Source organism: Arvicola amphibius, chromosome 3, assembly GCF_903992535.2.
Source record: "Arvicola amphibius chromosome 3, mArvAmp1.2, whole genome shotgun sequence".
Taxonomy (NCBI): Eukaryota; Metazoa; Chordata; class Mammalia; order Rodentia; family Cricetidae; genus Arvicola; species Arvicola amphibius.
Genome location: NC_052049.1, coordinates 26,987,856 through 26,999,409, shown reverse-complemented (window position 1 = coordinate 26,999,409; position 11,554 = coordinate 26,987,856). Strand labels below are relative to the sequence as shown.

General features: G+C 43.4%; 1 protein-coding gene across 2 annotated transcripts in view; it reads left to right on the top strand.

The window, feature by feature from the left end:
• C9 (complement C9) overlaps positions 1-11,554 on the top strand; it is a 38,781-nt gene continuing 27,227 nt past the window's right edge. Inside the window, exons 1-4 of one of the 2 annotated variants that reach the window (XM_042054620.1) lie at positions 1-170; positions 10,014-10,113; positions 10,756-10,900; positions 11,152-11,299. In XM_042054620.1, coding sequence (XP_041910554.1) covers positions 49-170; positions 10,014-10,113; positions 10,756-10,900; positions 11,152-11,299 — 515 coding nt within the window. In that variant the 5' untranslated portion in view covers positions 1-48. The remainder of the gene's footprint in view (positions 171-10,013; positions 10,114-10,755; positions 10,901-11,151; positions 11,300-11,554) is intronic. The other variant, XM_038321092.2, reaches the window with a different exon arrangement.

Below are 11,554 nucleotides of genomic sequence, written 5' to 3'. Positions count from 1 at the left end.
TGAACATATACCAGCAAGAATTGTTCCCTGTCCTCCGGTGGCAAAGCCATGCTTCACAAGACCCCAGAGCTGCCTAGGAGGAGCGGCATGTCTCCAGGCAGGGCCATCACCTTAGCGATTGCCATTTTTACCTTGGAGATCAGTGCACAGACCCTAGAATACACGCTCAGGTGAGTCCACGACTTGACTGCTTATCTCTGGAATTCCACTGTGGAATCTGCTGTCTCAGGGTCCAGTTCTTAAACAGCAAAGGAGGAAAAAATAAAGGTTAAATAGTGATATATAAAATGCCCAGGATTTAAACTTTCTGCACAAGTGAGGAAAGCCAGGGTATGTCTGCCAGTTTGCTACGGAAGCATGCTGAAGCCTCCGGGTCTTTGTTCTGGAGAAGGAGTTCAAATGTTAGGACTGAGATATTCTGTTTAAATATTTAGAATTAGGAAATAAAACTGGTTGTCGCCAGTTTGTGGAGATCAGTGCTGTCCAGGGTCTACTGTTTGAGAAGTTTACAATGAAGGAAGTTAATCTTTCTGTCCCTTATCTAAAAACCTAATACTTTTTAACTGTTGGCTAAGTCGGTTGTGGTGACCTGCGCGGGTAGGATTTGCTAAAGGAAGCAAAGGCAAGAGGGCCACAAGGTAGTCCGAGGCCAACCTGGGATACATTAACTGTTGGCTGTAAGGCCCTTTGACTCCCACATTAAGCAGAGGTTAACCATTTGTCTCCTGTGACATTCCATATTTTGTGTCCTGGCTGTTAGGGTCTACTTGCTCTGCCCAAGAATTGCCGTGGTTCTAAGGCCAACGACTACAGCTCCATCTCTGCCTCTTAGTTTCTTTCTATCTGATACTACTTGGGATTGCAAAACCCGTAAGTTATGGTTTGCACGTGGTGTGAGGATGTCTTCAAACTGCATTACTGGAAGCTCAGTCACCTGAGTGTCAGGAGAAAGGGCCAGTGGAGCCCTTAGGGAGTACAAGCTAGATAGGTCTTAGGATTCCACAGTCATGAACAGACTATCTCTGAGGAATGGACCAAGCCTAGCAGAAGTGGCTCCTAACAGATCTGTCTGGCCAGGCCCTTCATCAAACCCTTGTTTCTTTACCAACACATGTGCTCCTTCTGAAGACAGAGACTTCCCTTCCTGCTCTTGGTGACCATGTTATGATACAGCCACAAAACTCCTCTCCAGTGCCCGACCATGCTGTTTATAGTTCATGGCCCTCAGCTTGTGAGCCAAGTAAAATCCCCTCCCTTTGTACATCAGCCATGTCATGGACTGTGTGTCAGCAGCACAAACAGAGGGTGACACCACACCACATACACCCAGGAAATGAACGAACAGTACAGTAAAAGCTTCCTGAATATCTTGCTCCTAGGACTGCTGGAGATTAAGACTATGCGAGGCTCCCTTCCTTCCATCTAGATGTCACAGGACAAGACACAAACTTGTGAGATCCAACGTGCCATGATCTTCTCTGAAGGTAGAACAGAAACACCCCCAATGCCTACATCTGCCTAGACACTGTTCCCAATTCTCTTCGGTTTAACCAAAGTCTAGTTTGACTTCATTAGCCCGCTTCCGGCATCTTTGCCTGCCTTCTGTCTATGTGGGTTGCTTCCAGGATTGCATCTTCCAGGAGAACACTCAAAAAGGAGATGCTCAGATCCTCATGAGCCCTGGGACAAGTGCAGAGCCATCTCCTCTCCATTCCACCCACTTCCTCTGCCGACATTAGCTAAATGGTATCATTCTGCTCAGAAAACATTTTCATTTGGGGGGTATCTTAGCTCGGAATGAATGTGTGCAAACACAGTCACTGAAAGCTGCTTTGGCTTTCTTGTACTTGACCTGACCTTCTCTTGGGTTTTTGTTTTTGTTTTTTTTTTTAAATTAAACAACTCACATTTCTGAACTGTGGCTCAAAATTGAAAGGCTATAGGAAGACCACAGTTACTTTGAAGTTCACACCCCACTCCAGGTCTGATCACACTCAGCTGTCCCAGGAAGGACCAGAGGGACTCCTGGCTGGCCCCAGATCCTGGCAATTGCACTCCCCAGTTCTGCTGAGCACCCCGCCCACGTCCAACCATGCCCTTCAGCCTGTGCCAGAATGTTCCCATTTGGAAGACGCTGTGGTGTGCCCTTGGGCGGAGGTTGAGGTTAAGATGGAGGGTTCAGAGACTTGGGTAGCTACCTGAGACCATTTACTTGAATATCTGTAGCAATATTTCTCATGCTTTCTAAGCATATGTATTCTTCAGAAAGGAGTTAGATGCCTACAGCTCACATCAAGTCCCCCTTGTAGATCAGCTGTACAGGTTGGAATGACTGACTCATAGTCTCTGTGATGATTCCCTGGTCAAAAGACACAGGTTGTGGTTAGTTCCTATGGCTGCCATAGCAAAGTCTAAAAACTAATTGGTTTAAACAAGTCTGTCTCCCAGCCTGGAGGCTGGAGGTCTGAGATCAAGATGTTGGGAAAGCCAAGACTCACCCCTCTGTTCTGGGGCCTTCCTAGCTTCTGGTTGCGGCCTGCAATCCTTGACATACTTTGACTTTCTAATCCTGTCTCTGTCACCACATGGCCATCTTTCTTCTGCATAGATTTTCCTGTTTTATTTCCCCTGACCACCTTCCCACCATACTGGGGTTGAATCCTGGGGTTAATACTTGCTAGAAAGCACTCTACCACTAAACTATATATATGCCCAGTCCCCAAATCTGCCCCCTCTTTCCTCCACATATGCCACCCAAAGAAAGCCTTTCTCTTAAGTTCTGGAGATCAAAACTTGGGTCTTAATGCTTGCTGAATCATATCCCCAGAGTCCAGATTTATCTTTTTATACAGACACCAGGCTTATTGGTGGTAAGGCCTACTTCCATGATTCCATTTTACTACAATCATCTCTATTCAGATCCTATTTGCAATCTCAGGCATCAACCAGGTCTTATCAGAATATCATTTGACTTTTGGAGGGAACACAGTTCAATCCGTACACTTAGGATGACAGGCTCTACCCAGTAGAGTTTTCATAGGAACATTTAGCTATCACGTGTGTAAAGCACTCAGAGCTTCTGCCCCCAGGCCTATGGAACGAATCCAATAAGCATTGGGTATATTTTTATAATGATTTTGTGGCTCTTTTTGCTTTGAGCTGCCCCCTTGTTCAGGAAAAGGGATTGGAGTTACAACAGCCTTCCGGGATGTCACAAGGTTCTTGGAGCTTTGCTAACAGTTACTGCTAGGGATTTCTAATCTCACCTCAAGGTAAATTCCCAGGAGAACAGGTCCTGAGCGAACCATCATCTCAGTCTCTAGAATGGAAAGTGTTACATCCTATCCGCAAGGGAAATAACAGCTCAGAGTTTAGCTCCGGGAGCCAGACGACTTTCAGAGTCCGGTCCCCATGGCTCCAAGGCTGTGCACCCAAGGCAGACCCTGCTTCCTCTAAACTCAGGCGTCTCAACAGACTTCATGTTATCTTTGCATAAATGTGCTCCTTGTGTCTCAGCCACTAGGGTATGACAACAAAAGCGTGTGTCTCGTATCTGTTGCCACTAGAGCTGGTCCTGGTGGTTAGCAAGTCACCAGTAAAGGCTGTTTTGTGCTGTGTCATTGGGAATGCATAAAATAAGTCTAGTAAACTCAGGGATGAGCCTTAAGTGGTTAACTCGAGGCATTTGGCTATATTATCCTTTTATCTTTGCACACTGTGTGAATTTAGCCTACAGTCCTGATTAGCGAAACTTTACCCACAGCTAACGATTCCTCATACTGGAATGTCTCCATGCGTGTGCCAAGCACACTGCCTTGACTGTGAGCAGCTACAGTGGTTGCCCTTCTGTGGAAACTTCTCTCCCTGGCCTGGCCTGCACTTCTGGCCCAGAGCTAGAACCCCTGCGGTGCTCATGGAGATTGCTTTGATCTAGAGAGTGAGTGCCTTCCCAGCTGAGAACACTCAAACACTTGCTAGGCTGCCCTTGATAAGCACAGTTTCTCTGAGAAGCCAGAAAGTGCTTAAGGAACACTTCCGTACTCAGTCTAATAGCTCAGCAGGATGATGGGCAGGCGATGCCTGCGGTGCACACGCACACACAGTCCTCAGGCTACACAGGGTTATCTGCTGAGTGAGTCAGAAGGGCTGGCAAGGCAGCGCTGGGCTCAGAGGGTGGGAGGTAGGCAGAGTTATTCGAGGTCATTGATCTCCCGTCCGAATATTCATGCAGCATGCTTATTCAATAACATTGCGCAACTTTTTAGTCTCCCTCACTAATTCCTTGGAGTCCTGCTTTAACTGTGTACTGGGAGAGCAAGCCAGGCACCTGACACAGTGAAGACAAAATGGCCAGGAACCAGCACAGTTTTCCATTTATTTCTGCCCCATTCGGCATCGTTTCATTTTGTAAGCTTGCTGTTGATCCAGGTAAAGATTAGGTTGTCCAGTTGATGAACTTTAGGTGGCTATATAAAAATAAATTGTGTTCTTTCTTTACTAACTCACTTTGTCTCAAAATGTCTAAAAACCTTGAGGTTATTCCACCTAGAAATTATTGAACAAGCTATGGCTGCTCAGCTTATTTCAAAGATGATTTGTATTGAGAGAGGAGAAAAGCAAAAAGATGGGAGCAAACTGCACTGAACCAAGCATTGCAATTCTTGGCTCTAAGCTAATAACAGTTTGACCTGGACTGAGTAATGCCGTTTTCCAATTTTATTTCCCATCTGTAAATCATAGTAAATAACTCCTATTATTCAAAGTCAAAATAAAATGCTTATGAGGAAAGAGACTAGAAAGCAGTAATAGAAAAGCCCACCCTGACTAAGAAAGTAAAGGCACTTGACCCCAAACCTGATGACCTGAGCTGGTTCATCTTAACCCACATGGTAGAAGAAAGCAAACGACCTGGAAAGTCGTCCTCCGACCTCCGTATACACACTGTGGCAATACCCCCCTCGATAAATAAATAGCCAGGTATCTGTCCATGAACTTGAAATACAAGAAATGGAAGTTACCAACATCAATTTGATGTTTAAATATTAGGTTTATTTGCTTCATTAAAACCAGTTGAAATTTATAGCTGAATTTTGTTCCCATACAATTGATATACTGAAGTCCCGATGCTCAGTATTTACTGTTACTATATTTGTTCCATTTAAAAATATAATTAAATTAAAATGTGGTTAAGAGTGAGACTCTGATATGCATAGTGTCTTTAAAAATAGTAAATCTGAACCCAGACAGGGGGAAAACTACATTAAGAAGATACAGGAAGTCCAGTCCCAAAAGATACAGCTACAACACAAGTCACAAATCTGAGGTTCGGGGCTCATTGCAGAGCAAGGGCAGAAAGACTGTAATATTCAGAGGAAGAGACTGTCTTCTGAGAGATTGTGTCTCCAAAGAACATCAGAAGCTACAGCCATATAGTCTCACCAACAGGACCGCCTTAGCAAGGACACTGGCAGGCAAGCTAAAGTTCGTGGGGGAGAGCTCGTGAGGTCTTAACCTTGCACACTCTCAGTTGCCATGGGTTTCCATCAGGTTTTGCCATGAAGTATTTCTGAACATTGTTTGAACATGAGAATCACCTGGGTAGCTTTCCCCCCAAGTTTGGTTATCTAGAACTCAGTCCTGAAGAAATTGATTTAATTAATAATATATTAGCGGGCTATAATTTGATTATTTATTTATTTATTGTGATATTGGGAAGCCAAGCTCGGAAGCTTGCACTTGCTAGCAAAGCACTCAACTATTGATTGAGATCTCCACCACATTTCTAGTTTTTTTAATTTAATTTATTTTTATTTTACATATGGTTATTTTGACTACACGTGTGTCTGTCTGTGTCCTACCTACATGCCTGGTGACCTCCAAGACCTGAAGAGGGCATCTGATCCCCGGGAACTGGAATTACAGATGGTTGTCAGCCATCATGCAGGTGCTGGCAATTGATCTAGGAACATTTGGAAATGCAACAACTGCTCATAACCAAGAACTGTCTATCCACACCCCCAATTTACTGTCTTTAGTATCTCAAGGTTGTGACATCTAACCAGTATAGAACACAGAGTGTCTCTGCCACTGCTTGTTGAAATCCATCAGGTATATATATACCTGAGTACTCATGTCATCATTGTGGCTCATGATGACTGGGCAAGCGTGGTGGTCACTTTTTTCTTCCTGTTCTGTGTTTAGCACCTTCCAGGGCTATAGATGCTAGCCACTAAAGACGAAGCTTCCGGCTGGGTATCAGCTAGACTTCTCCATGTTGTAAAACACAAGTTTGTAGGGTTTTCAGCAATAGGGTCTTACTGCCAAGTCGTGGAGAGTCACCAAGAGCATTGGCTACAACCTAGAATGTTTTAGAGGTTCTAGGAGACCCCATTGGTCAACAACAACTCAAAATATATAACCCATTTTTCGTGCTGACTACTTTTATTTGGTGGTATATGATATTTAGTTGAGGCCTTGTCTCTCTATTATAGGGTAACTCTACTTGCATTTTTTGGATATAGTATATATTTTAGGAAGTTTTTGCAGTAGTCAGTTTCCATATGACTTTTTTTCAAAAGACTTTAGTGTTAATTATTGTCTCACTCTTTCATTTTTAAAGCTGGCAGTATGGATAAAATCTCCTTCAGATCTTGGGATTTTCCTACTTCTTTTTCTTTATTCTCAATGAACAATTCTTTTTTAAGATCTCATATGATTGGAATGAGCCCACTAAAAAGCATAGGATAACCTCCCATGCAGCATGTCTGCAAAGTCTCTTTTGCTGTGTAAATAATATTCATAGAGTTCAAGGATTTTAAACATCTCTGGGAGTCATTCTCTACACTGTATTGAAGGATTTGAGCCTTGTCACACAAGTACTCTCTCTAACTATTGGAGAGTTTTCAGAAGGGGCAGGGTCACATTAACTTTGCTTTTCTAAACGATCCCTCTGGATGCCATATGTAAACTAAATGAGAAAGAAATTACCAGAGTCAGCTAGAAGAGATGTTATAATAGTGCAAACCAGAAGAACATCTGGAAGATATTAGGAAGTAAGGATGGATTGGAAAATCATTTACAAGACTGCCAACAACAGGTTTCAGTGCTCGATTAGATGTTAGAAATGAGGAGGGGGAATAGAGAATGAGACAAGTACCACCAAGTCTGTGGCTAGGATAACACATAAATGAAAGAGCGGCCCTGAAAGAAAAGGAAAATAATAAATTCCTTTGGGGAAACATTGAGGTCAATAGGTCATGAGGATGTCCAAGTACAGATGTAGAGTTGAGAATTGGATATGAAAGTTTAAACTTCAAGAGAGATGTCTGGACAGCACATTTATCTCTTTCTGGGTGTCGTTAGTACACACATGGAAACCATGGATCTGGAGAAAGTATAGGAAAAAAGGGAAAGTAAGAGAGGATAGGAAGGGAGGGGAGGGGCAGGGGAACGAGAGGGAAGAAGAGGGGAGGGGAGAAAAGAGGAGTAGATGGAAGGGGAGGGAGAGGAGGAGAAGAAAGGGAGGAGGGAAAGGAGGGGAAGAGAGGAAAGGGGAAGAAGAGGGAAGAGGAGAGAAAGGAAGGAAAGGGGGAGAGGGAAGAGGAGAGGAGGGAAGGAAAAGGGAGAAGAGGGAAGAGAAGAGGAAGGGAGGGGAGGAGAATCTAATGACAGCACCTCAATGAATAAATAACACTTGACAAACTACAGAGGAGGAGAATCCTACAGAGGAGAGGAGAGTCGTTAAAAATAGCAGAGAAAAGATATAAGAAAAAAGAAGTCTAGTGTTGTTCAGCCTAATAAAAAGAGATGGTGGAATACTTGGTCATAAAAGGGATGTCTGTACCATCTCCTTCAGGAGATTGTGGAAATTACAGAAAAAAAAAAGAGGAAAGAATGTAAAAGTCAGAGGATGGGGGTATATACAGCAAAAATAAGTTCTTTAGACCTGGCATGAACTCACTACAGCTGTGATTACCTGCACAAACAAGACTGGATACACCGTTATGGATGTACAATATCCACAGCCAGTAGATAAGTGCTATGTAGCCAGCGTTCCAGAAAACAACCTCCTACCTACACTTGTGAACGCAACTGTAATTAAACTGAGTGGGTCCCACGCGAGAGAAGAGATGAAAGCACAGGAGGAGGGTCAGCTGTAGAGAGGAGGGATGAGAGAGGAGAATGGAGCTTCATGGACAGCTATGAAACTGTCAAGGAATTAAACACAGGACAAAGGGAAATGCTGAATACGAGCAGTCAATTGCAGTAGATGGCGAGGGGAAGCCAAAAAGATAACCGCTGAGAGGAAGTGACTGAACCACATGACAGTCACTGCTGAGCAAGGGCACGGCGCATGGGGCAAGAGAGTTAGAAACTGGTTGGGAGGTAAGGGGCTAGATCGGAGAACGGGGTACTTTTTCAGGAAGTTTGCGGGAAAAAAATGAAAAGCATGGAAGAATTTGAAAAGGCTCAAGGAGCACGGATGGCTGAAGGAGATGAGACTATGTGGGGAAGAGAGAGACAGAATGGTATTTATTGCAATGTTTTTTAAAAATGTGTTGTCATGAAGGGCAAGAGAATGATGAGAGGGCTGGCAAAAGAAAAAACTGGAATAGTGGAGAGGGAGGCTTACCTATTCATTCATTGGCTTATTTAATAAAATATTCTGCATCACAGTTGGAGGGAGATAATTATGAAAAGGAGTTTAAAGTGGAAGAGACACTCAGCTGATCAACTTCAAATTCTAACTGAGCTCTAGAATATTCTTGTGAAGGGATTGACCGACCCTACCTGGGCCTCTTCCTGGTGTGAGAGTTTTGATAGAAGGACAGATGCCAAAGTAGGAAAGCAGAGGTAAAACATCTGTAGGATCCTCTCGTTGGATAGCTTCTTCCTTTTTTTACTTTGTCTCTTATTATTTAATGAGTTAAGTACCCAAGGCAAGGATGTGATAAGAAGAGACCCAATGGTAAATCAAATGGGAAAACAGTTCCAAACTAGAGTGGCTGAGAACTAAGGCTGAGCACTGTGCCTAGGGATGGAAGGGGGAGCTGTAAATGCTAAAACACATGATGTCAAAACTCAAAAAGAGCATGAATAAGTCTCAAAGTGGGCTGTAAAGCAGGAAAGCATCTATTTTCAAACATTAAGCATGAAATTCTGGGGACAGAGGCTGATTTATGAAGTGTTCACTATAGGAATGGCTGGACTGGCTGGCTTAACTTTGCATGAGAGCCAAGCAACTCCAGGTTTTGCCAGCCTCACAAGGGGATAAATGAAATTCACAAAGAAAGTAAAACAAGATTTTCAGCTCCAAAGAGTCCATTGCATACTTGGAAAAAGGCGAGTCAGGGTCGAACATCTGTTAGGAGACCTTGACAATTGTCCTTGTTACCATCATTACTGTTACTGTTGATAACTTAGAACTGGACAAGAGAATGGATTAAAAATACAAGACGCCATGTGCTCAAGTGTCATGGGAAACACAGTAAGGAATCCGGAGTGTCCTGGGGAGATGAGTGAGCTGGTAAAGGAGACATGCGCATGAAGATCTGAGTACAGATCTGCTGGCCACTACTTACAACCAGTCATGGTGGGATGTGTCTGTAAGTCAAGCGGGTTGGAGGAGGGATGGAAACAAATGGATTGTTAGAGTTGGCACGTTACCCAGTCCAGCTACATCGATGAGCTCCAGATCCACTGGGAGATCTTATCTCAAAAACTAAAGGAGAATGACTGAGGAAGGCATCTAAAGAGCTCTTGCCTTAACTATGTGCACATGCATGTGCATATGCACATACACACAGACACATGCAAAACACGTATATACACACACACATACATACTCATACATGTTTGATATATGTATGTGTGCATGTGTGTGTGTTGAACAAACACTATCTATGACTTAGAAAGGGAAAAGTAGTAAATATATGAATTTGGTTTTGCAAGATTCCTTGGAAAGAGATGTACAGAATGGCATTTTAAATTAATACCTTTAATCTTCATTATAGGGAAGAGTCGACACACAGAGAAGACTCTCTGTCACCCATAGACTGCAGAATGAGCCCCTGGAGTGAATGGTCACCATGCGATCCTTGCCTCAAACAAATGGTACGTATTTGCATCCATCCATCCATCCATCCGAGTTCTTCAAATGAAAGCTGGCGTCTTCAGGGAAATGGATAGGAGGCAGGGACCCCCAGGAACAAATCCCAACCCAGAAAGAGGTAATCATTGAAATGAATGTGGCTGATCTGACCAGGAGACCTGCATGGTGAACAGCAGACTGGATAAGTGTTTATGGTATTTAATGTTTGTAAGAGACTCTGTAACCTAGAAGGCCAAGTACTCTTGTTAAGTGATAGCAGTGGTGGTTTCTTTCGCTTCTCTCTTATAATCATGAACCTATTGGATGTGAAGCCTACAATGATGGAGATAATGCTTTATTCCAGCAGTGCCCAACCTGTGGGTCTCGACCCCTTTTGGGGGCTGAATGACTCTTTCACAGGAGTTGGCTAAGACCATCTGAAAAGACAGATATTTACATTATGATTCAGAAGAGTAGCAAAATTACAGTTAGGAGGTAGCAATGAAAGTAATTTTATAATTGGGGGGTCACCACAAGAGGATGAACTGTATCAAAGGACCGCAGCATTGGAAGGGTTGAGAACGACGACCTTAAATCACAATCCACTTTCGCATTAGAAAAGAGAATATTTTTAGCTGTTCTTTTGTTTGATTGTTTGTTTGCAGTTTCGTTCAAGAAACATTGTAGCCTTTGGACAGTTTAAGGGGAAGAGCTGTGTTGATGCTTTGGGTGATCGGCTACACTGTGTCCCCACTGAGGAGTGTCCGGAGGAACAGACCAGCTGTGGGAACGACTTCCAATGTGGAACAGGTGATCCGAGAGTCCAGAGGCTCTCTGTGGGCTTCTGTGTGCACTAGTGAGCAAAGAAAAAAAAAACACATTTCCATAAATAGACATTTCCAAGTCTAATGGCTCCCAATAAAGTCTAGCTATGTAGTCTATAGAAAGAATTCAACCGTATCTATCATTCATTTCCAATGTCAAAGCACCCATAGTGACTTCAGCAAATGAAAACATTTAGCATTACACACATGACATAAGAGTCCTGATTTTGACTACAGGCAGGTGCATAAAGAGGCGGCTTCTGTGTAATGATGACAATGACTGTGGAGATTATTCAGATGAGGATGACTGTGACAGAGATCCACGCCCCCCTTGCCGTGACCGAGTGGTAGAAGAATCTGAATTGGGACGAACAGCAGGCTATGGGTTTGTATTTCATGTATTTCTCTTGAACCTGTCCAGGTGAGAAATGACTGGAAATGGCCTCTAACTTTTTCACAATGAAGGGCTTTTGCAAATGGCACCGCTGATGCAAACTTTGGTCTGTATTCATTTGAGGACCCCAGAGTATTTAGCTAGTATGTAGGGATATCACCCGGGCTCAGTAGAAGTCTGTTGAATGAGTTTCACTCTCCATCAGTAGGAGACAGAGCATCTCATGTACAAATGTCAGGAAGACCA